At 36.0% G+C, this 23416-nt stretch overlaps 1 protein-coding gene across 1 annotated transcript in view; it reads right to left on the bottom strand.

Moving 5' to 3' along the window:
• sdk1b (sidekick cell adhesion molecule 1b) overlaps positions 1-23416 on the bottom strand; it is a 189864-nt gene that overhangs the window by 73374 nt on the left and 93074 nt on the right. The window contains 4 exon segments of the mRNA XM_056771518.1: positions 78-161; positions 2123-2313; positions 4047-4158; positions 8002-8028. Of these exon segments, the coding sequence (XP_056627496.1) occupies positions 78-161; positions 2123-2313; positions 4047-4158; positions 8002-8028 (414 nt within the window).

The following is a 23416-nucleotide window of genomic DNA, read 5'->3' as shown; positions in this document are numbered from 1 at the left end:
TGACTGTACATTAGCATTTATATTATTTACATATATTAGCATAACAAGCAGATACATGAGAAAAAGGCGGGGTTTACCTTTGACCTGACACTGAAATTCAATGTTTTTCTCAATTTCGGTTATCACTGTCCTTTTTGGCCTTGACGTGAAATATGGAGACTCTGCATAAAAAAAAACAAGATCAACATGATTATTAGAAAAAATAACGTACGTTAAACATACATCATGATTTCTCACGTAAAACTAATCCTATGGAATTTGTGGACTGCAACCATGCTGAGACGAAGTTGCTAAGGAGAACAAAATGGATTTGGCACATTATTGTGCTGTTTCTAAGACTTTTGAGGTTTGTTTCTGGGATGTTCGGCACTGTCAGACCAAAATTATCAAAAAATTGACCAAACCAGTCACTGGGACAGCGCCTATAAAAAGGTCCTAACATGTACCATTTAGATAGAGATATATGTATACATTTGGTATCGACAAATGTACTAATATGCTGTGGTGAGGAAGGCGGGACGGGAGCCGTGAGGCGGGGCCGGTGGTGTGAGTGATAGTTGGAATCAGCTGTGCGCACACCGGTCTCTGTATGTCCTCTGTGATTCCAATATGTACCTCTGAGGTACTAACATGCACTACTTAAATCGAAAAGTGTATTTTTTGAAAGGGTACGGTCCTAGTAACAGCTTGGGTATACTTTTTGACCATTTTTCTGATAGTCAGATTTTCCTATTTCATCATCCACCACGCAAAAAAATGACATTTGTGTCCATCATTCAAACAGTTTGGTATGTTTAATAAACAATATTAGTGACATTTTATTTCTTATACGGTACAGTTTCTTTTCAGTAGCCTAAGTAGCATGGCATACAAAATGTGTTTTGTAGGTACTGTGTATTAAAAGAGCAAGTTCCATTTAAAACTGCCAAATTAATGCAATTCTGTCTAATATGTGCCGTCAAAAAACAGCATGTTTGTCACATTTAAAAACTTGATACGTCACTTTGTATTCCACCAAACCACATGTTAAAAGTATGCAAGCTCACACTTTACCCAGCAGTCATCGCTGCTCCGCTCAGCTCATTTCACTAGTAAAGAAGCAAAAATCCCTTTCATCTGCAGCTCTTTTATTCTCAGGTTTCGTGACGAGAAGAGCACGACTCTCGTTACCGTTTTCACACACATGCTGATTTTTTGTCCCTCTTGAAACGAAACACGACAAAGGATCTGTTAAGCACGATGCTGTTAACAGCTTTTCACCTACAAAAGGATAATGCCAAAAAAGGAGGATGGGGGGCGGTTAAACCAATAAAAACCCTCAAACTAACAGCACAACAATATGACAATTTCTCTGTATTTGTTCTCTCCTATTACTCTTCCCTTCTTCGCCTTTTCTTTCGTCCTCATCAAATCAGCACACATTCTCTCTCAATCCACAGCTATGCAGATCAGCATATACATATTGAGATTCGGGCTCTGGATCGGATTCAACGGCAGAAACAATACAAGCCTCCTCGGTTTCTTCTCTTTTTCCGCTGCTGGCTGCTCTGACATGTTCACTTTATCTTTCTATAAAAGTCTCTCTCCAAAAACCCCAATTTATTCATCACTCTATTGGCTGCCTCATGCATATGCATGCCTCCCTTTTGCCCAATCATGTAAGGCTCACACCTGTCAGATAAGCTCATCGAATGAATATCCATTGCTCTTTCTAATAAGAGTGCGAGCGGAAGAATAAATATTCATAGCTCATCTTTGGTAAAATATCTTGGAAGGTAACATTTGTGTTTTTGGATCAAAGAGCAGTATGATGATTATACAAGTACGAGGGGCTGAGTAAATATAAGACCACTGACCTTCTGGAAACTCTGAGAGACATCACGCTTGGAAAAGCTGGCAAGGATGTGACGGAACACTGGGATTGGGGTTCTGGTTGGTGTTGCATCGTTTAATTTGTTTACTAACATGTGTTTGTGTTTTAAGTGAGGTCTGAATGAACCATATTCTTAATTGGTTTTATATTTACGGGAATAATCAAATCAGTCCACTGCCACTCTTCAATAATAATACTCAAGGTCATCTCCGTCTGCTTTCGAAGAAGAAAGAAGTTCAGTCCTCTTACCCAAGACTGACAGGTACGCTTTGGCCTCGGTGCTTTTTTGGCTGCTGTTTCTGAGAGCCGCCTCGCACACATACAGTCCTGTGTCCGCTGAAGTGGGGTTACTGATGACCAGCCTGCGACCGAACGAGTCCACTCCTGTTGTTAGTCTCACCCCATTACGCTTCCAGAACACCTGCAGTCTGTCAAGAGACCTGCCCCGCACATACACATCCAAAACAGTGTTAAATCAAAGGTTTAGGAATAAGAAAGCTATGGCATTTATGCTTAAAAATACATTTAAAAAAATAAAAATGTATTAATACTATAGTTTGATTTTCATTATGTTGAAATTTTGATAATAAGAGTTTAAGTTTTATTTCATATTTGATGCGTTATGTTGAAATCATTGTTATTGATGAATGCCACTTAAACTCGTAGAAATACAGGTGCTTAAAGGCAGTCTTCTCCCAAAATGAAAATTCTGTCATGGTTTCCTCACATTTGAGTTGTTCCAAATCTTTATAAATGTCTTTGTTCTGATGAAAACAGATCTTGGCTGTTTGACTCCCATAGTATGAAAAACTACTTCATTTTTTTTTAAGGATGTAGGACAGCAAACAATTCTGGGGCACTTTTGACTACCATTGTATTTTTCCTACTATGGAAGTCTATGGGTGGCAAAACCTGTCTGGTTATAGGCATTCTTCCAAATATCTTTCTCTGGGTTCATCAGAACATATACATGTATGCAGATTTGGAACAACTTGAAGGTGAGGAAATGATGACTGAATTTTCATCTTTGGGTGAAGTATCACTTTAAATAGTTCTTCTCAGCGTTGCCATAGTAGAACCATTTTGGTTCCAAAAATAACTATTCTTTCAAAGGTCCTTTAAGAACAATCTCTTTCTTACTTTTTTATAATGTGAAGAAACTTTTGTAAAACACAATTTGATTCCAGTCATTCAATTCAGTATGATTTCAATCTTTGACAAAGTTACCAAGGTTATATTTTCACAGAATGTTCTTTATAATATGTACTGTAGCATGACTTTATGTAGAAAACTGAAAATCTCAAAAAACTACTTTAGCTGCGTTTTCATAGACTGGGTTGTCCAATGTGTTTCTTCTTTGCAAAGGTGCAAAATTGAAAAAACACAAAAGAAATACATTTTATACAACAGACAGACTGAAATAAAAAAAATTACAGTTAAAGCTGCAATCCATAATGTTTTTGAATGAAAATAAACAAAAATAAATAATGGTGTAACAAAATATCGCAATACAAAACCTTTAATATATGTATCGCAGAGCTATTAAGATATGTTTCGTAAAGCCATGGTAATATATATTTTTTAAGTAAATATATTTTTTATATTTTTATGATTTTATGATATTTTTTTTTTCTGTGAGAGATCTATTCAGTCCTTATTAGTTAGCATAAGTATGGTATAATCAAACCTTGAATGTTGTCGTTTATTTATGAAAAATAATAAATGTTACAAAACAATAATGTTTTGGGAGAAAATCTGTCATTTGAGTGTCAGTTTCTTATATTTTTAGATCAAATATCGTGATGTAAACGCCATCGTTAACACAGTATCGTGTATCGTATCGAATTGTGAGCTGAACGTTTTAATCATTGTAGTATTAGAATCAACTCTCCATACCTTACCCTGTTTGCAATGGAAAGGTTATAATATTTATTAATAAATTGAGATGTTGGGTTGTACTTCACAAATGTCTGTTTGACATCATTCAAGTACATTACGTAAACCTACCTGCAATGGCATGTTTTAAACAGCGATGGCGACAGTGAAGAAAAAGTTACGAATTGCAGCTTAAACTATGCAATAACTATGACAAACATCTTGGGAATGATAATGGAACGGCTGTTTCCACCAGAACCCATGAGGCGATGAGTCACTGCCGCCAGGGGTAACCCACCTCGCATTAGCGACGCACTCGAGAGTAGCCTCGTTCGCCCCAGCAACCACTGATGTGTTCTTAGGTGCAATCACGATCACCGGGGCAACCAATTCAGCGGGGGCAATGCTATCTGAGATAGAGAAGGAAGAAAAACTAGTTTAAAAAAAGACTGGACGATTATTGGTACAATCAATCAGGTTAATAGACCCCGCATCCCAGGAAGAGAGATAAGACTTTCTGATGAGCCTCTAGGTTTTCTTTTTTCTCTTTTTATCCTCCCTCTGAATCATTTCTTTCTCTATTTGAAATATAATACATGCAGGAGGTAAAGTCGAATGACAGTCGATAGCTGACAGATGAGAGTGGAGGGAAAGAATGAGCGAGAGATGGAGAAAGACAGATGAACGCTGATAATGGGACGAGATTGCATCTTTAAAGGGATAGTTCACTCAAAAATGAAAATTCATCTTGCTCCGTACCTGTATGACTTTCTCTCTTCTGTGGAACACAAAATTAAGAATTTGAAAGCATTAACTGTTTCTATTTTTTTCTATCGTATAATTTTGTTCGTAAACTTTATATATTGAATCAATGCTTTCATGATACCTTTTTAACATTGATAACATTGAACGCTTCAAGCTCTCATTTACTGTACATTAAAAACTTAAAAATGACATTTTGTTCCACGCAAGAAGGAAATAAAAAGAGGGTTTTCTTTTTGATGAACTATTCCTTTACGAATTAATGAAAATAGTCAGAATACGGATGAAAAGCCTTCCATAATAGATAAACTGCAGTGATGCAAACACACACACAAACATCAGCTTTGATCTCGTCTCTGATCACTGAACAGAAAGGTGTAATGCAGACTCACAACTTCCGAATACAGAGATGACAGACGCTCTAACTTTTGTAATCTCTGTAGAAATATGTTCAAATTTATGCATTCGTCTCGCAGTCATTGAATCTCATCATTCAAAAAGATGACAAAAACCCAGCAGAAGACGAAATGCAAACAAAAGTGGAATATGTCACTGAATGTCAAATAAAGCCAGACAGCAAAAAGTGAGAGTGAGAATTAAGATTTAGTATAGAAGATTTGTTTCTGAGTTTGGTTTTTGACATGCACTCTAAATGTAAGAGCTTGTCATAAGATGTAACACCTCAAGTTTGGATCTTGCTAGCCGGCATGTGAACTGATTTGAATAGACTGCCACCTTCTAAATTTATGTCTGATGTAAGCAAAACTTGGAAAAGTATGGGCAAGTCTAGGACTAAATTGAAGGTTTGATGACAGTGGCACCAAACTCAATAGTTGGGTTACCATAGCAACCGACGGATAGATGCTGTCAGAGCCTATGAATATGAGAGTTATGACACTCAAGCTCGCCGCCGTGTGGTCACGTGGTTCATGGAGCCCTAATAGTTCTTGACAATTCCATACCTTGGAGGATTTCATAATCATGGGTGAAACAACCCATCAAAGGGTGGTTTAAACCAGCGGTTGGGTTTGTCCATCATTTTTGTCCATACTTTGCAGTTGTACATGTTTTGTTAGTTGAATTTCAATACACTTTGGGGTTAAATGTGGCCAAACCCAACCACTGGTTTAAATGATCCAAGAAAATGTCCATATTTGACCAACTCAAAGGTTGAAACAACACATCGGTTGGTTTTGTTCATCATTTTTTGTCCATATTTTGCAGTTTTACACATTTGTTAGTTTAGTTTCAACCCATTGTTGGGTTAAATATGGACAAACCCAACCGTTGGTTTAAATGTTCTTAGAAACATTTCCATTTTTTGAACCAATCATGAGTTGAAACAACCCAGCAAATGGCAATTTAAAGGAACGGTTGGGTTTGTCCATATTTTGCAGTTGCACATGTTTTGGAAGTTGAGTTTCAACCCACTGTTGGGTAAAATATGGACAAACCCAAATGTTGGTTAAAATTAAAGTTAAAAAGGTCCATATTTGACCCAATCATGGGTTAAAACAACCAGTATTGGAAAGTTTAAACCCGACAGTTGGGTTTGTCCATATTTTTTAGTTGTGTGTTTTGAGTTTCAACCCAGGGTGAGTTTCAAGGTGAGTTTCAACCCAGGGTGGGTTCAGTATCAGTATTATGTCTATAAACAATTTTCATATGTACATTAAATATGATACAGATATCATATCCCTCCCCACTGCTGACAGTCTAATTTTGTAAGTCTTGCTATTCTTTCAAAGTGCTTCAGGAACTGCTGAAAGTTGGGTGTTATTTTACAGAAGTATGGTAGCCTGGAGAACACAGCCAATGAAAGAGAAGAAAAGACAGCGTGTGGTGCTTTCGACGTTATGTTGCTGTCAATCAGTTAAACAGTCTCAGGCACTCAAGTGAGAATGGTGTTTGACATGGTGTTGACACGGTGCGGTTTTCATCAGGCAAAGAGATAAGCTGCCCTAAGCATACAGAAATGATCGCGAGAACAATGTAGGACACTGCCATCAGGACATGCAAGAGTCTGTACACACATACATAAAGTACGGTACACAATGGCATAGGAGTCATTCAACAAGATCAAATGCAATAATCTTAATCCAGCATATACATGTGTAGTGTCGGAGATTATGACATGTGGAGATATTAAATTTGTCTCTGAGGAGAATCCATTATCATAAGCCTCGAATAAATCCATCTAAACACATAAAATGGGAGATTACACAAACACACATACACAGGAATGGGAAAAACAAGCGTGAGTCACTCTGGACAGGAATGAGGGAGCTGGCACAATATTTCTGATGAACCCTGACTTGTGGATGGGTGTGAACATATTAACCATTGATATCGTGCTGGGTTTATGAGTTTAGCTTTAAGGACTTCTCATTTACGCTAAAGGCCTCCAAAACCATTTCAAAATATCAGCCAATAGTTTATTTGTTTTGGGATTCATTTTAAGTGTATTTTTATGTGCATTTTGATGTTTTGCATGCATACGCACCAAAGGCAAAATAAAGAAGCAAATGTTATATCCCGTGCATTGTGTATGGCTATATAATGCGTATTTAAGAAATTTAGCATACTGGAGAAATGACAGCGCTTGCTTTAGGAATGTTCCTACATACTGTATGAATTAAGAAATTACATTTTATGATGAGCTATAATTATAATTTCGATCTGATGGAAGGGTGTTGTTTAACTTATTTTATTAATTATTTTTCACGGAGTCTAACGGATGTACTACTAGGTATTTTATCATTGTGCTGCTGAAGTTAAAGATTATTAGGGGGAAATGCATAAAAAATGCATACAAACTAAGTGATTTCCAAAATGCACAATTAAAAACTATCATGACCAATTTTTTATATCAATTTTTACCATGATCCCATTTCTATTGGTAATGCCTTTGTGGGTACATTTGTGTGCATCCATAAATAGACTGCAAAAATAATTTCATAACCAGTATTTATGTTAGTTTTCATGTTTAAATAATAAAACATTCTTGCAACAAACCACATTCCCATGAGAAGCAAAACTGTGTAAGATGCAAGTGCAAGAACACAATATTGAATCAAGTTTATATTTCTCAGTTTATTGTATTTATTTTTTCTTGTTTAAGGTGTGTTATTGGGAAACATCCCTAATAAAAAGGTAAGAGAAAAAGCAGTGTTTCAGATATATTCTCTGAAATAAGCCTGATTACCGTACACATTTTCTGCTTCTCAAGAAATTGTGTCATGTATTAGGGAAGGTAGGATATTTTTTACGGGAAATTTTATATACAAATGATTTCAACATGGCTTGAAGGCAGGATAATGGAAGCGTTATATTGTGGGCAATTATATAGAAAAAAATCGCCACAAGGATTCACTTGATCAGCAGATGATCATCTGATGCCATCAGAACAAGGAGATGGAGCCTGATAGAGAGATAGAGAGAGAGAGAGAGAGAGAGATTACAAGCTTCAAGAGTTGATTAAAGTGCCTTACCAAGAGAACCACGACTCCTCTTGTTTACTGCTCATCAGGTCACACAGAGAGCAAAGAAAGAAAAAAAATTAGAAAAATTTAAAATCATTCCTTTTACCAAAATACCTCAGTCAACCTCACAACATTAGCATACTGGTTCGACTCATGACCCTGTCGCTGATTCCAAACACCTGCTGTGATTTTATGATGTAGCAACATCATTATAATAGGAATAAATAGGTATAATAATTATGGAAATTTGCCAATCCTTAACCTCCCCTTAAAGCAAGACTTTGTATTTTTTCATCCCTTAAAATAATGTCTCTAAAATTATTTCATTGGTAGAACAACTCTTAACTGGACAAGTTCTACACATTTTTACACATTCTATAAGTTCTGTGTTCGGGTAGGTACACACAGCCCCGCCCATCCCCTGCCTGCGAAAAATGCGACAGGGTGTTTAAAATAACGTTTCTGCATTCGCCGGTTCCATACAGCTCAGTAAACACTTGTATTGCACTGCCCACAGGGAAGCTTATACAGCAACATTATCTACAACAATAGTAACAGACATTGCTCTTATCAACCACATGGGGAAACCTGTGAGCAAAAATTATAAAGTGTCGCTTTAATGGAAGCACAAAACGTATTGGATTCCTGTGTCTGCACAACTAAAGGAAAAATGTGCAAAAAGCGCAAATGACATTTTGTTCTGCAGGTACAGTCATACAGGTATGATATTACCATATAGAATGTGCCTTAAAACACACCAAACACACACACAGTCATCAAAAACTGTGCACCCATTGGTTCTTTATTTGACATCTCAGGAGCAGTACAAAAATTGGAACCACAATTTGAGACGCTGTCATCGTTTTTCAAAAAGCTATTTTTAAGATGTCGGTGAAGAATTCACAAGATTGTACCAAGTGTACCTTAAAACAAAAAGGTACAGCAATCTGCAAAACAGGCACCAGGATTACAAGTCTGCTCACAAAATCGCATTGCCGTCTAAGAGAAACATCTTGGATGTTAAAAAGATCTCATTTAAAACTTCTTGTTCCTTTCCCCCCCCGGTATTTTTCAAAAAACTTCCCGAGCACGAACAAGGGCAAAGCTGAAGTTTCAGAACGAACAATGATGAGGAGCAGAGAAGAGCGGCGACACAAGAAAAGACGAGAGGATCGGAGGATGAAAGAAGAAAACAGGACGATTAAGTGAGAAAGCGAGAATGAAAGACAAGTCATGAAAGATTTACAGCATCAGGAACTGAAAGAGGAACCCCAGCAGCATCATTTGCAGAGAGAGAGCGATGGATGGATGAATGAATGGATAATTCAAACGCAATCTCGGAGTCATGCATGAGCAGCGGCCGCACACATGCATATGACTACATGCAATATTAGGATTGAAGTTTGATCATCTGTCACTCTCAATCAATTTATCTGTAATTGAACAGCAGAAGGTAAAAAACCATGAAATAAGCAGATGAACCCCAGCAGTAAGCAGAACACAACACTCTTGTCATTTCAAACCTGCATGACTTTCTTGCTTAGCATACACGAAAGAAGTTATTTTGGAGAATGTTGCTAATCAAACAACGGCGGTACCCATTGACTTGCATTGGTTTTGTGTTTATACAGTACAATAGAAGTAAATTGGTACCGCACAAAAGTTACTTGAAATTCTTGCACAGTGCATGTGCATGAGTTTTCCAGCAGACGGTTATTCTCATTAAAAATCTAGAGAATGAAATTTGGCGGCATCTAGCAGTGAGGTTGCGAATTGCAACCAATGGCTCACTTCACCACTCACCCCTCCCTTTCCAAGCACTATGGAGGCTGACACAGGACTAAGATCCGTGCAAGAGGACCCACGGTATAGGTAGATAGAAACAGCTCATTCTAAGGTAATAAAAAAATGACGTAAGGTCTGTATACACCTCTTAAGACATACTTATGTATATTATATTCAATTTCTGTCAATAGGTCGTCCAGATGAATTACACAAAGCACTTTTAAAAACTTATGCATGGCTTTATTGACAGTGAGCAGGTGATCAAACGCATCTTAATACCAGATGTGAGCAACTGTGGAAGAGAATAATGCAGAACTGAGTGGAAAAGAAAACGAGAGATAAGGTGGCAAACAACACAAAAACAGGAATTACAAAGAGATGTCTTTCCTCCCTCTTTGTACACCGGGACCTATTGACCCTCTCTAGTTCCCGTGTCAATCACCTTAATGAACGAGAGCGAGATGATAGCGAAGAGAGGGGTGTCCGCTCTCCAGGTGTAATTCCTTTCCATTTTTTCCACTTACCCCCGCACACCGTGAAAGCAGAGCTGCCCTCGTGCATTTGTCAGGTAATTCGCACACTCAAAGTCAAACCATTTCAGAACACAGGCCAAAGCGGGCAGAGGTGAGAGATATGACTAAAAATAAAAGCTCTGATAAGACAAGACTAGTTTTCTTAACAATGTTTGAGGTGCAATTCATTTTCGTTCTGCGTTTGTGTGTTCATGTACAGTTTCGAACTGTGTGTTGATATAGATTTGTCAGTTTTTTTACTTCTGGGTTTCAAAGAAGATCAAAAGTACATTTATGAACATGTACTTTTATCGTATTATATAAAAAATGTATATTTTAGTGGGGGGCCGTGAGACTCTTATCGGGCGATAAAAAAAATTAAGAAGCTTCCCAATGGAAACATCGACAAGACTAAGGTTGTTTGCACCTTGTGCAATGCGGAATTGGTTTAAAAAAAAAAACTTTCTCTCCACAGGTAGTGGTCTAGCTTTAGTTGAAACCAGTAACTTTGTATTGAGATCTAATGTATTATTGCTCCTGTATGACATATCGCTTGTTTCTCCCTAACTCTTTGTAAGTCGCTTTGGATAAAAGCGTCTGCTAAATGACTAAATGTAAATGTACTGTAGGAGCTCTTCCAGTCTCAAGTACCACCTAAACGCAAAGCATCCCTTAGCTAATGCGGAAGTAAACACAAGTACATCTTATTGAACATAATTTATTTTCATCACCAATTATCATAGTAGAACAGCTTTCTCAAGCAGTTTGTGATGCATTATGGAAACAGGAGATGAGCCCCTGGTCTAATGCGCCACCTGGCTTGAGACACCCGTTCTCAAAGACTTACTTTTAGTCATTATTTGGGTAGCACACATATTCTGAATGCCTTCGGCAGAATTCAAATGAGCCATTTTAATCTAGATTAATTCCAAGATTAATCTAGATTAATCTAGATTTAAAAAAATGAATCTATGCCCACCACTAGTATATTTACTTTATTTTGGTACTCTTGTATTTTTTTACTTATTTATTTATCATTAAAAACATGAATAGAGAACATTAAAAAAAATATGTAAACTATATAAAAAATATATATAATTATAATAACATAACATGCAAATGTTCCCTTACAATGAATCAACTAAAATAAACAGGTTGTAGGCAAAACTTTTATGTTAACTATATAAAAATTACAATAATATTCACATGACATTATGCAACTGTTCGCTAATAATGAATCAACTAAAATAAACCATTTATAAGCAATTAAGTATATAATTATTACATTACATCACCGTGAAAAAAAGAGTCAACTGTTTATTTTTTTCTTTATTTTTTTCTTCATCGAATGGCAAAATATCAACATCTTAAAAAAACAATAATACAGGACAGAAGATGCCACTGAGTTTGTCAAAAACAGCTAGAAATCTGCTGTGAATTTGTTTATACATACTGTGTAAGAAAAAACAGATTTGGCCGATAATACAGGATCAAAATCACAAATCACATCTTCTCTAACCTCCTCTGGGAAACTAGTCGGAATATGTCTTAAAATACAGCGAGTGGACTCATCTTTAAGGCTTTCTGGTGTCTGAGTGAATTCAGCCAGCTTGTGCTGGAACTCAGCATTTCCCTTAAGAGTCCTAACAGACTTTGCTATTAATATACTTTCTGGGCTCATTTTAATCGAAGGCGTCTTTCTGTTCTGACGGCAGAGATCTTTTGATCATGCCAAGAATGCAGGAGGAACGCCAGTTAATTAAGAATCACGAGAAGAACTTCACACATCATCTTTGAACACCTTCAGTGAATGGCAAATCACTCGATCAGAAATACTTGAAAGATCCTCACCTACATTTTAAAAGTTTCGATCCTTTAGTTTGAGTGTCAGAGAAGCCAAGCAGGTCTTTTAGGTTTTCGTTTTTGATGTGCCTCTTCAAAACTTTTTTTGTACAATAAGCTGCTTTCGACTTTGATTGTAAAGCCATTTTTCCTTTGCAACAACTCGTGCGTGTTTACACACAGTACTTGAAAGTATTGTTTAACAATTTCTGTAAACAACTCGGTCTGCTTGTGTTACAAGAATGAGATCCCGTATGTGCACAAACCAGGCATAACCCCACAAAACCACAAGCAACAAATAAAATAATTTCTTCTGGGTAGCCGGAATTTCTCACTAGCTTGTGTTTGGACGAGCACCCATCCTGCTCCACATATCAAACATCAAAAACGTTCTGATAGGCTGTGATTTTTGTCATTTTGTGTAACGGTTTGCTTCCAGCAGAGGATAAAAACATTTTTCTTCAAAAGCTTCATGAGTTTGAAACTGGCATCTAGTCGGGACTCGTGTAAGTCTGTACAAGACCCTTTAAGAAATACTTTTTCCTCTTTAAAACTGCAAACAGCTAAAAAGAGAAAAATCAAACAATAGATTCTTGATGATTCCTCACAAATTAAATCTATGAATACGGTGATTTTATTACATTAAATCTTGAAGGTACAATTCACTCAATATTGACAATTCTTTTAACATTTTCTCACCTTCATGTCTTTCCAGAATATTTGGAAGAAACGTTGGACCCCATTAACATCCATTTGTACAAAACTACTGAGACATTCTTCAAAATATCTTCTTTTGTGTTCCAAAGAAGAAAGAATCGTATAGAGGTCTTGAATGACACGAGAGTAAATAGATTTTTGGGGGGTGAAAAATCCCTTTAAGTTTCGACACCTCGTGAAAGAAGTTGGAGGTTGTACATTCTCTGTTTGAGGTTAAATATCTTCAGTACAGTTTGTTAAAAGAAATTCTTTTAACTTTTAGTCATGTCTGGTTGTAAAGAGATACATCAAAATTCCCATACTTTCATTTTGTTTTATTGTGCGTTCACTCGAATGTTAAAAAAGTGTCTTGCAGGTGTGTAATATAAATACATTGCCGGACATGTGGTTCATGGAGATTGACATACTTACAATAACCCCAAAACTAACTACAGGAAACACATTTCACATTTTGGCCGTCACAAAATAGTTGTGAATGATATGTCCTTGAATTTCTTATCTGTGAACATTCTGAAACGTATGTTAGCGGCTCTTTTATTTCTGACCTCTTGACATGCTTGTTAGGTGAAGTGCAACAATATGAATTCATTAAAAGTGTCAAACTCATCCAGCCACAACAGACCAAATTAAAGAGGTGAGACACTGAAGGTTCTCAATGTCACTGAGCAATAAACAATAACACCTCAACTCAACCCAGTCAAACTCATTACAACTGTTTATCCAGGAATATGAGGACGTGATCGATTGTCTTTCTTTCTTTCCTTCTTTAAATGTTCCTTCTTTTTTCCTTCCTTTCTTTCTTCATCACTTACTTTCTCTTTCTTTATTCTTCCATCATTCCTTCCTTTCTTTCTTTCTTTCTTTCTTTCTTTCTTTCATTACTTCGTTCCTTCCTTCCTTCCTCTTTCTTTGTATCTTTCTTTCTTTCTTTGCAATCTTTCTTTACTTCCTTCCTTCTTATCTCTTTCTTTCTATCCTTCTTTGCTTATTTCTTCATTCCTAACTTTCTCTGTCTTTCTGTCTTTTCTTCCTATTCTTCTTACTCTATTCTTCTTTTCTTTTCTTTTTTTCTTTCTTTCTTTCTTTCTTTCTTTCTTTCTTTCTATTATTCTTTCCATTTCCTTCTTTTTTTTTCTTTTTTTCTTTCTTTCTATTTCATTTATTTTTTCTTTCCTTGTTGTTCATTGCTTACTTTCTCTATCTTTTGACTTCCCTTCCTTCCTTCCTTCCTTCCTTCCTCCCGTTCTTTCATTACTTCCTTTCTCTTTCATTCTCTCAATCTTTCTTTTCTTCCTTCCTTCTTTTCTCTTTCTTTCTATAATTTATTCATTTTTTGTTCTTTTCTAACTTCCTTTCTTTTTTTCCTTCTTTCTTTCCTTCGTTCCTTCTTTTATTTTTATATCGTTATTTCTTAGCTTCCTGCTTTCTTTCTTCTTTCATTCAATCGGGTTGGGAATCGAAAACGTATACATATATATATTTACAATATACTGTATATACATATATTATACAATTACACAAATATATATATTTTTGCAAACCAGACAAAAAGAAGGCTAAATTACCATACAGTTTAATACTTTTACAAACTTTGATACCAAAACTGTGAATCGATAAGCAAAGTCTGAATTGCTAAAAATTAAAGGTCATATTCCCCACGATCACATTTTTCAACCTTTAGTTAGTGTGTAATGTTGCTGTTAGCGCATAAACAAGGCCTGCAAAATGATAAAGCTCAAAGGTCATAATCAAAGCCTCTAAAACAGCAAAAGACTAGGTTCTTTAAACAGTACCAAATATTCATCCGTTTATTCACTCCCATTTTCAAAGATTCATATTCATCCAGCCACTCTCACAGTTACTCATTTACTTCTTTACTTATTCATTTGCTCACTAAATGCTCATTCCATCATCAATTTACTCTTTTATCCGGTCTATGAAGTGTTCTGAAGGATGAACACAGGTTACAGATGCTCAGGATGTTGTTGCTATGAGAAACTGCGCAGTGAAAAAGAAGAAATAATCCAGTTTACTGTGTAGCTCATGAGTGACTCATATGCAGCTTCATTCAGGGTCACACCAAATCACAGTCAATATTCAACTAAAAGCACATACCACACAGGGAAAAAGAATAAACACAACCGATGTTATGCATATATTACTATACCACATACAGAGTTTCTGTGTGAAGGACATACACACACACACACATTTTTTTTTCAATCATGGCTGTATATATAGCTAATGATATCTCTAATCCCCTGACCACTTTCATAAACTTAAAACTCACAAACTCCAGTGTTGGGTGTAACTAGTTACGAAGTGATTAGTTACTGTAATTTAATTACTTTTTACTTGAAAAAGTAAAGAAAGTGATTACTTTTATTTTTCCTGTAAATTAATTACAGTTACTTCTGATGTAATTGAACTTAATACTGTGTAATATATTCAATAGTGGAAATGACATCAAAATGATAAGTCTAACTTTAAAATATATGTTTTAATGTTTCCTTCTCACATTTGTATTCTTTGGTCAGTTAATAAGAATAATTTATGTATTTATTTATATGAATGAATTAAAAGAGCCGTTTCATGTCTATCCTAGAATGAATTCTTATCAAAGTTGATGTAGGATATAGAAAGTAATTACTAATAAGTCATTAAACACTTTGTGGAGAGAGTATTCTGTAGAGTAATCTAATTACACTATTGAATATGTAATAAGTAACTAGTCATTCATTGCTTTTGCAGAGTAACTTACCCAACACTGATTGAAACCTTTTTGCAATTTTAGATTTTTATCAAAACATTAATTGTATATTTATTAATACTTTCCGAAAAGGAATGGTTGGCAGGCAACCGAAATAGGTTTTTAACTATCCTTGTGCAGACACACAATCCACACAAAACCTGACTAACCCTTCTGCACACACAGCGTGATGCAGAACACACAACTTTCACATTTGACCCTTAATGAATGGCAAAGAATACAGTCACTCTCCACTCTATCATTTCTACCCGTATATTTACAGTGCCAGCACGTCTAAAAATAATAAAAAACTAAAATCCTTTAAAAGCACTGCAGTGGTGTTACCTGCATGTATGAGTCAGACTTAATTCTCTGCAGTTACTCGCAATTGAAAAGAAACTTTTTCATCAATAGTTCTTACAGTAAACTAATTGCTGGAGAAGAGTACAGAGTCGGGCTCCCCGGGGGGAAATGATGTTGAATGACGTACTCTGGGTTCTGATAACAGAATGGGCTTGTGATTTCAGTAGGTTTCGATGAAATCCATTCTGCGATTGAACTCGCAGCCTTTATGTCAGGAGTCCAAATTGCTTTAAGGGGGTATATCATGGGAAACTGGATTTCCCTGGTTTCTTGGGTTGAAAGAGAATGATTTAACAAGTAGCAGGGGAAACAAAGACAGTGCCACCTTAAAAAAGTGGATATAGAAATTATTATGATATATATATAAATATGTATATACATATATTAAATAAATTATTAAAAAAAGAAATTAATAATTTTAGAAGTTATAACAAAATATTATATTATATTATGCATGTATGTCAATTTTAGTCCAGAAAAGTTGAAAAATATAAGGCTCATTCAGTCAAATATGCATTTTTAACTGATCCTAAAATGCCTGTAAAAACTTTAGTATTGTGTTGTTTAAACATAAATATTAACTTCTTTTCTTTGCAGCATTCAAGATCTAAAAATCCAGTGTATTTTTGTCATTTTGACCCGTACAATTTTCTACAAATATGTTCAAATAAAATGATGATAAAAATAGACTTAGCATTAGAAACCATCACAGAATGGTTTCCATTCAACTATCATTATAAACCATTACCATGTTCCATCAAAACCATAACAATATTACTTTTTGTAGAATGTTTAGGCAACTATCTGCCAGATAACACCCCACCATCCATCAAATACCAGTAGACACCATTAAAACTAATACAATTCTCATTATAAGCAAACGTTGGTTTATTTTTGTAACCCAATAGTTGTGTTAGAGATAGTGGGTCGTTTTGTTGGGTTATTTCAGACGTTCATTGGGTCATTTCTGTAATAACCCAGCCAGTTGGGTTCAAATTGAACTGAGTGAGCTTGAATTTTAAATTTCAACGGTCGATCGGCACCACTACTGACAAACGTGAGGTAAATGAATATTAATAATACTTATGAAATGTGCGTGTGTTTTTTCATAGCAACACAAACTAAAGCAATTACATCCCTGTGGACTGTTTTTATAATCTTCATGACTATTGACGACAACACTTGCTTTTAATAACCAACCAATTTTAAACGTAAATAAAAATATTTTTTTGGGACGCCCCCTCGCTTTGTTTTTCATTGTTCGAAACTTTTATGTAAGTCATAAACTTGGAAGACCTCCTGTTCTACAGCTTGGGATAAAACCAGTTCCTCTTAAGTCTTCGTTATTGTGGGAGGAATGATGCTGGAGGAAGACCGTCTGTTACAAGCATTTGATCCGTGTTGTTTATTTACATTTTGTAGTCTGGTGGTGCTGCAGTTTGGTGTCTTTTGCTTAGGTTGTTTATAATAGTATGAGCTAGACTAGCCTCTGTTCTGTTCATTTATTTTTACTCGATTCTTAAAAATTGACACTTAGTTGCTAGAACATTAATAAAACAACTGCAACCAAAACTAACTGTATTTTAAATATAGAATTATTAAGGTATTTCTATGTAGTGCATTATATATGTGGCAGTTGTCCAAGGCAACTTGGATAAAGTTATGGGGAATAGACCCATATGCATTTGCAAAGTCAAGCCAGACAACTGTAAGGCTGCGTTTCTTCTCCTTCGGTTCTTGGATGAATTGGCCGGGGTCCCCTGTATGCTCCAAGCACCTGGAGAACCCGTCAACAATGCCCTTCTGGATAGAGGTGTTAATATATCCATTCTGGGTCAAGTAAACTCTCATTCTCTTCACAAGCACAGCAGAGAAAATCACCAGTTACTGCTGACCCGCCAACTGGAGGGTGTTGTGGTTAAGGGTCGAAACACCCAGAGAAGGTTAGGGACCACCTGACGACTTCTCTTCCAGACCAAGGCTTCATCCATTAGAAATAGGTGTGTGTTGGCATCGCAGATGTATTATACAACTTTTCACTGCAATAAAATAATAATAAATAGGATGGCCAAAAGTAATAAACCACAAATATAACAAACAATAATAATAAATAACATGCTGGCAACGATGGGCCGGTGCTATAGTAACCAAGCATTATTCTGTTTTTAGTGAGTATTAAATTTCTCTCGTGTTTTAGACAAGGTTCTATTGATTTTTTTAGCAGGGATATACAGGCAGTTCTCGAATTGAACCAAGTCTTATGGGGGTCCCCCTCATAATACATTTTTTTTTGGTGGGGGTTAGTCTCGTAATATACAATTGATACAAAATACACAATATATTTGATAAAAATATGCATAACTATATGCTATTATATTTAAAACAGGCTTACATAGAAGAACAGGCTTCTTTCAAGGTCCTGCACTTAGCGGACTTTAGACGTGGGGAGGGGCATTTCAAATTTAAAGAGACATGACAACTAGCCCATAAACAAACTTAATATAAATTATTGTAAATAATTAATTCACAAAATTGGCCATATCCATTGCATGAATTTAATCACATTGGTCATCATAATTTTTACTCAAATACAAATATCTGAGGGACCCCCCAAAGTGCGTTTTTTGACTTGTTAAGGGGTGCCCCTAATGCCTTCCGGATTCCCCCAGCCCTCCTTCAAATCGAGCACTGTATACAGGCATATATATATATATATATAAACACACAAATCAAACATGCTACCCTGTCGAGTGCCTTGCTCTACTAGTTGAGCAAACATTGTAGTTTTTACAGCAAAACACAGGTGAAAGTCTTGAAAGACTGTCCCTACCAGTCCTCTCAGACTGCAAACTGCCAAAGCCGCAATAAACAATCCTTCATAAATCCTCATGATATTGATGTCACAACCACTGTGACCACCATGTGACTGCCCATGTTTACAAATCAGCTTTTTAGTACTGTATTCACCATCTTGATGAATGACTTGCCTCGATGCATGAAATTACACAGGTACACAGAGGTTTACAAATTCTGTAGAATACCTAGAATTACTAAGAACAGTGACGAAAAAAGACCATTCAAGAGTGAAAACGATTACATTATGCCTGTATCTGGGGCAAGAAAGGGAACTTCTGGGAAATAGTCAAATTGTAAAAAGTAGAATATGCCAGGTTAAATGGTATACGAAACCAATATTGTCGTCTCTCCGGTGTAATTGGCATAGATGTCCAATAATTGTGTCTCTGTGGTGTCATTGACAAAGATGTCGGTTTAAGTAAAATTGCATCATTAGCAGTTTATGAAAATATAAAATGATCCTCATAGAACCAATGGTTTTAAGGATCTCTAGAGAATATTAGAGACTGAAAATTTAAAAATTGTACATCAACAGTATCACTATTTATTTGAGTTCACAATATCAGTGTTAACATTTATTAAGTATTTATGTCACCTTTCTTAAATACTTTACAGAAGTTTACATTTGTTTTTTTATTACAACAGTCCCCTTATCTTAGTCGTTGGGGTTTATTTATAAATAAAAGTTGCTTTTTCTACTGAAATTCTACTGAAATTAAAACGTACGATTTCTCAGAGTGAACTATATGCTGAAATTTAAAGTAAACTAAAATAAATTATTTTGAAAAAAACAATTGGATGTTCTACCAGACAGACTTACAAAAACAGACAGACTATAAATGTATTAGAAAAATGAAGAAACTGTGGAAAAAAGAAGTGTCCATGAGAGATATTTTCATCCTCCGTAATCTGCCAGTAGCTTTCAAATGGTTACCAAGTTAGCAGATTGCTTTATATTTTTCTAGCAAAATGCTTAATATTCTCTTGTCTCATTTCTTCACCTTACATGTATAACTTTCAATTAAAACACAATTCATTAATGTCTTATTATGTATGATTAATAAAAACTTACTTAGGCGTAATGGCTTTGCTTTTTTAAATGGTAACGGTAATAAGACAATTATTTACTTTAGGTCCAATTCTCGGTATTAATAAACCATAAACCATGACTTTTGTCTCAGTAAACTACTAGTTTGTTGCTTATTTTTAGTAAGTAAGGCAGTTGTTAGGTTTAGGTAGGATTAGGGAAGTAGAATATTGTCATGTTGAATATGTGCTTTATAAGTTTTACAGCTTTCCCGCAGCTCAGTGGTATGAGCATTGCATTAACAAGGTTGTGATCTTTGTTAGAGATCGCAATTCTTTTCCTACTATGGGGAGTGAAATCACACCGGATTGATTGGGTCAAACCAGTCATATTAATTAACATTAATAACAGAATATTCTTTTTTTTTATATTGGACCTGAATTGGATAATTAAACAAGCAGATTGACCAGGAGACTTTACATTTATGCATTTGGCAGCCGATTTTATCCAAAGCGACTCACATTGCATTATCCTATACATTTTACATAGGTATTTGCAATCCCTGGGAACGAACCCACAACCTTGCGTTGTTAACGCAATGCTCTTACCACTGAGCTACAGGAAAGTTAGGACTTTGCAAGCAGGACTTCAAAATAAGTTTCATAGAAGTGATTTAGAGGTATGCGCACACACACAATATCGTTGTATTACACAGAACAGCTTTCAATGCCGATGTTAAAGTCATGGATGCTGTTATTTGACCGTTGGCTATCTGAGAATGTGTGTAGCGGAATTCTTATTACCAGCTTTAGGACTGTGATGAAAGTGAAAGTAGTTTAGCGAGTAGCTCAGTCTAATGTTTACAACCTCTGATAACCAAACACTACTCTAGCGCATCTTCCTCTTCTCTAAGGAAGGCCTCATCCCTTTTTAGGAGTATTCCTTTGGCAGAGGTTATTAAAGCACGCGGAATAGTGACATCATGTACCCAGGAAGTAAAGGGCTTTAGTCCGATTCCAGCCCTTCTCTGTAGTCCTTGACAGTATCTCGTTTGGCATTGAACGTTGAGCTTTATCATTTTTCAGATATTGTTTATGCTCTAACAGCAACATTACACACTAACTAAAGTTTGAAAATTGGCATCACAGGGAATGGCCGCTCAATTTAAACAAACATCCACTTCAAGAAAAGTCAATAGTTTATTCCAGAGAGCATATCTGAATGAGAACTACTTCAAAACAATTTTTGCCCTTCACAGTACAGTAGCATTTTTCCAAAAACTTAGTGAGCTGCCTACATGGACAGCATGTTTAAGCATCCTGACGTAAAGGAAAGCCAATCGGTTACTTATGAGATATTATTTCATTACGGATGCCTTAGAAGAAAGCAGCCTATATAGAAAGCAGACAGCAAAGGGAGCAATAAAGTATGTCAATAGTGGAAATTTCTGCAATTACATCGCAGAGGCCCAAACACAATATCAACAATATGAACCAAACATTTCCCTCCGACATCCAATAAAACACCCAAATAGTCAACACTACAGATGGAGGAAGTTTACTGTTCGGTAAACTATTTCGAGACTAATGACTCTGTTCGTTTTCTTCCCCTTCCACCCCACCAATCCTCTCCGCTTTCTTTTCTTTATCTCTAATGATTTGGTTAATTCTCTTGAAGTAGACTTTGGCTCACGTTGTGCGAGTGGGCTGCCACCACGAGATAAAAATTTGGCCCGCATGTTCTAACTGGCAAAGACAAGACCCCACTGAGGTCACAAACACACTGAACCAACATCGCCTTGTGCTGGTAATTAAACATGGCAGACAAAAAAAACTCACGTTAAGCTGAGGTGAGCAAACGTCATTGCTGATGGACTTTGTTACACACAAAAAACCTTTGGACAAGGCAGGGCAACGATAAAACACAAATGCACACACTTTCACATTAATTCTCAAGTTGCTCATTGGATCGCCATATTAAACCCTGTCAGACATGCAAAATAATTAACAGCTCGATGGTGTGAAGACAGAATATGTCCAGTTGCTAATTGCATAACCTACAAACGAGATCTTGAAAACTAGACCGAACTAGATATGAAGTGAAAGAAATATTTATACCATCAGCGCGGATGTATAAAACAAGTACGTACCTGCCTCACAAATGTAGCGAATTAAGCCTACACAACACACACACATATCTGAGCACCATGAAGCAATGTTTCCTGTCCTGCTGTGGAGTCTACAAAACAACAACAAAAGCATTTATATTCTAGTTATCATTTCTGAGTTTGCAATGATTGTGATGTGATAAGAAAGATTGGGCACAGCACACGCAAGCAAACACAATAAGTAGAGAAGTCAACATAAGGGCTTTTCACACAACGACTAACACAGCCATTCTTTGCTTTTCCAAACACAAATATATCCTCATGTTCTCTAAAGATGCCAAGTGTGTCATTTGATAAAGCAAATAAACTTAAATAAAATAAGTTTATATGGCGTTAGCATAGATGAGTTTTGATTTACTATTGTTAAAGGGTTAGTTCACCTTAAGATAAAAATTCTGTCATCATTTACTAACCCTCTAGTCATTTCATACTTGTATGACTTTCTTTCTTCCGCAGAACACAAGACACAATATTTTGAAGAATGTTGGTAATTGAACTTTGGAACCCATTCACTTCCAATGCAATGTCAATGGGTTGCTCGGTTACCAACATTCTTTAAAACATCTTCCTTTGTGTTCTGCAGAAGAAGAAAAACGACGTGAGGGTGAGTAAATAATAGCAGAATTTTCATTTTTTAACTATCCCTTTTAAAAGTCCAGTTTAAGAACTTTAGCGGCATCTAGCGGTGAGGTTGGGAGTTACAACCAACGGCTCCCTCCACCCCCCGTTTTCGAAGCACTATGATGGCTGACACAGGACCCAGATGTTGCCACATTTTTGCTTCTTTGCCAAAAGAGGAAACATATTTATGAAACACGCTCTGTTGACCTGTTTGTTCATTTAGGGCTACTGTAGAATTAACATGGCGAAGGGTACCGGCGCTTTATGTGGATAGAAACAGCTCATTCTAAGGTAAGAATAAAAACATAAATCTTCATTATGTAAGATCTTTATACACATCTGAAGACATACTTATGTACATTATATTGCATTTTTTCAAAAGTTTAATATTATTGACATTTGATAACTCATAGCCGAGTTTGTAACACTGTTAAGATCTCCTTTGAATTTTAATGGAGACATTTTCTGAGATTTCCTTGTCTTTCTTTCATGAGAAATATCTGAGACGCTGAGATTTAAAGCAAAGCTTCCATTTGTTGGCCATTTAATCTCACTGATATCTACAGGAAATTACAATATTACAAAGATCTCATTTGTGATTTTCTTTCCTATGCATTCTTGCCGTTTCCATAGCAATAAACTACCAGAGGATGCATAATATGTTTTTTACCACAATGAAAGACGTTACTGCTTCATTTTACTGCCAAATTCCAAACATTTTCTAATTACACTACTCAAAGTAGCACAGAAGCAAAATGACTTAGGTCACGTCCTCCATCTGCTTA

The sequence above is a fragment of the Triplophysa dalaica genome, chromosome 2 (assembly GCF_015846415.1).
Source record: "Triplophysa dalaica isolate WHDGS20190420 chromosome 2, ASM1584641v1, whole genome shotgun sequence".
Taxonomy (NCBI): Eukaryota; Metazoa; Chordata; class Actinopteri; order Cypriniformes; family Nemacheilidae; genus Triplophysa; species Triplophysa dalaica.
The sequence above is the reverse complement of the archived record's forward strand: the minus strand, read 5'-3'. Positions and strand labels throughout refer to the sequence as shown.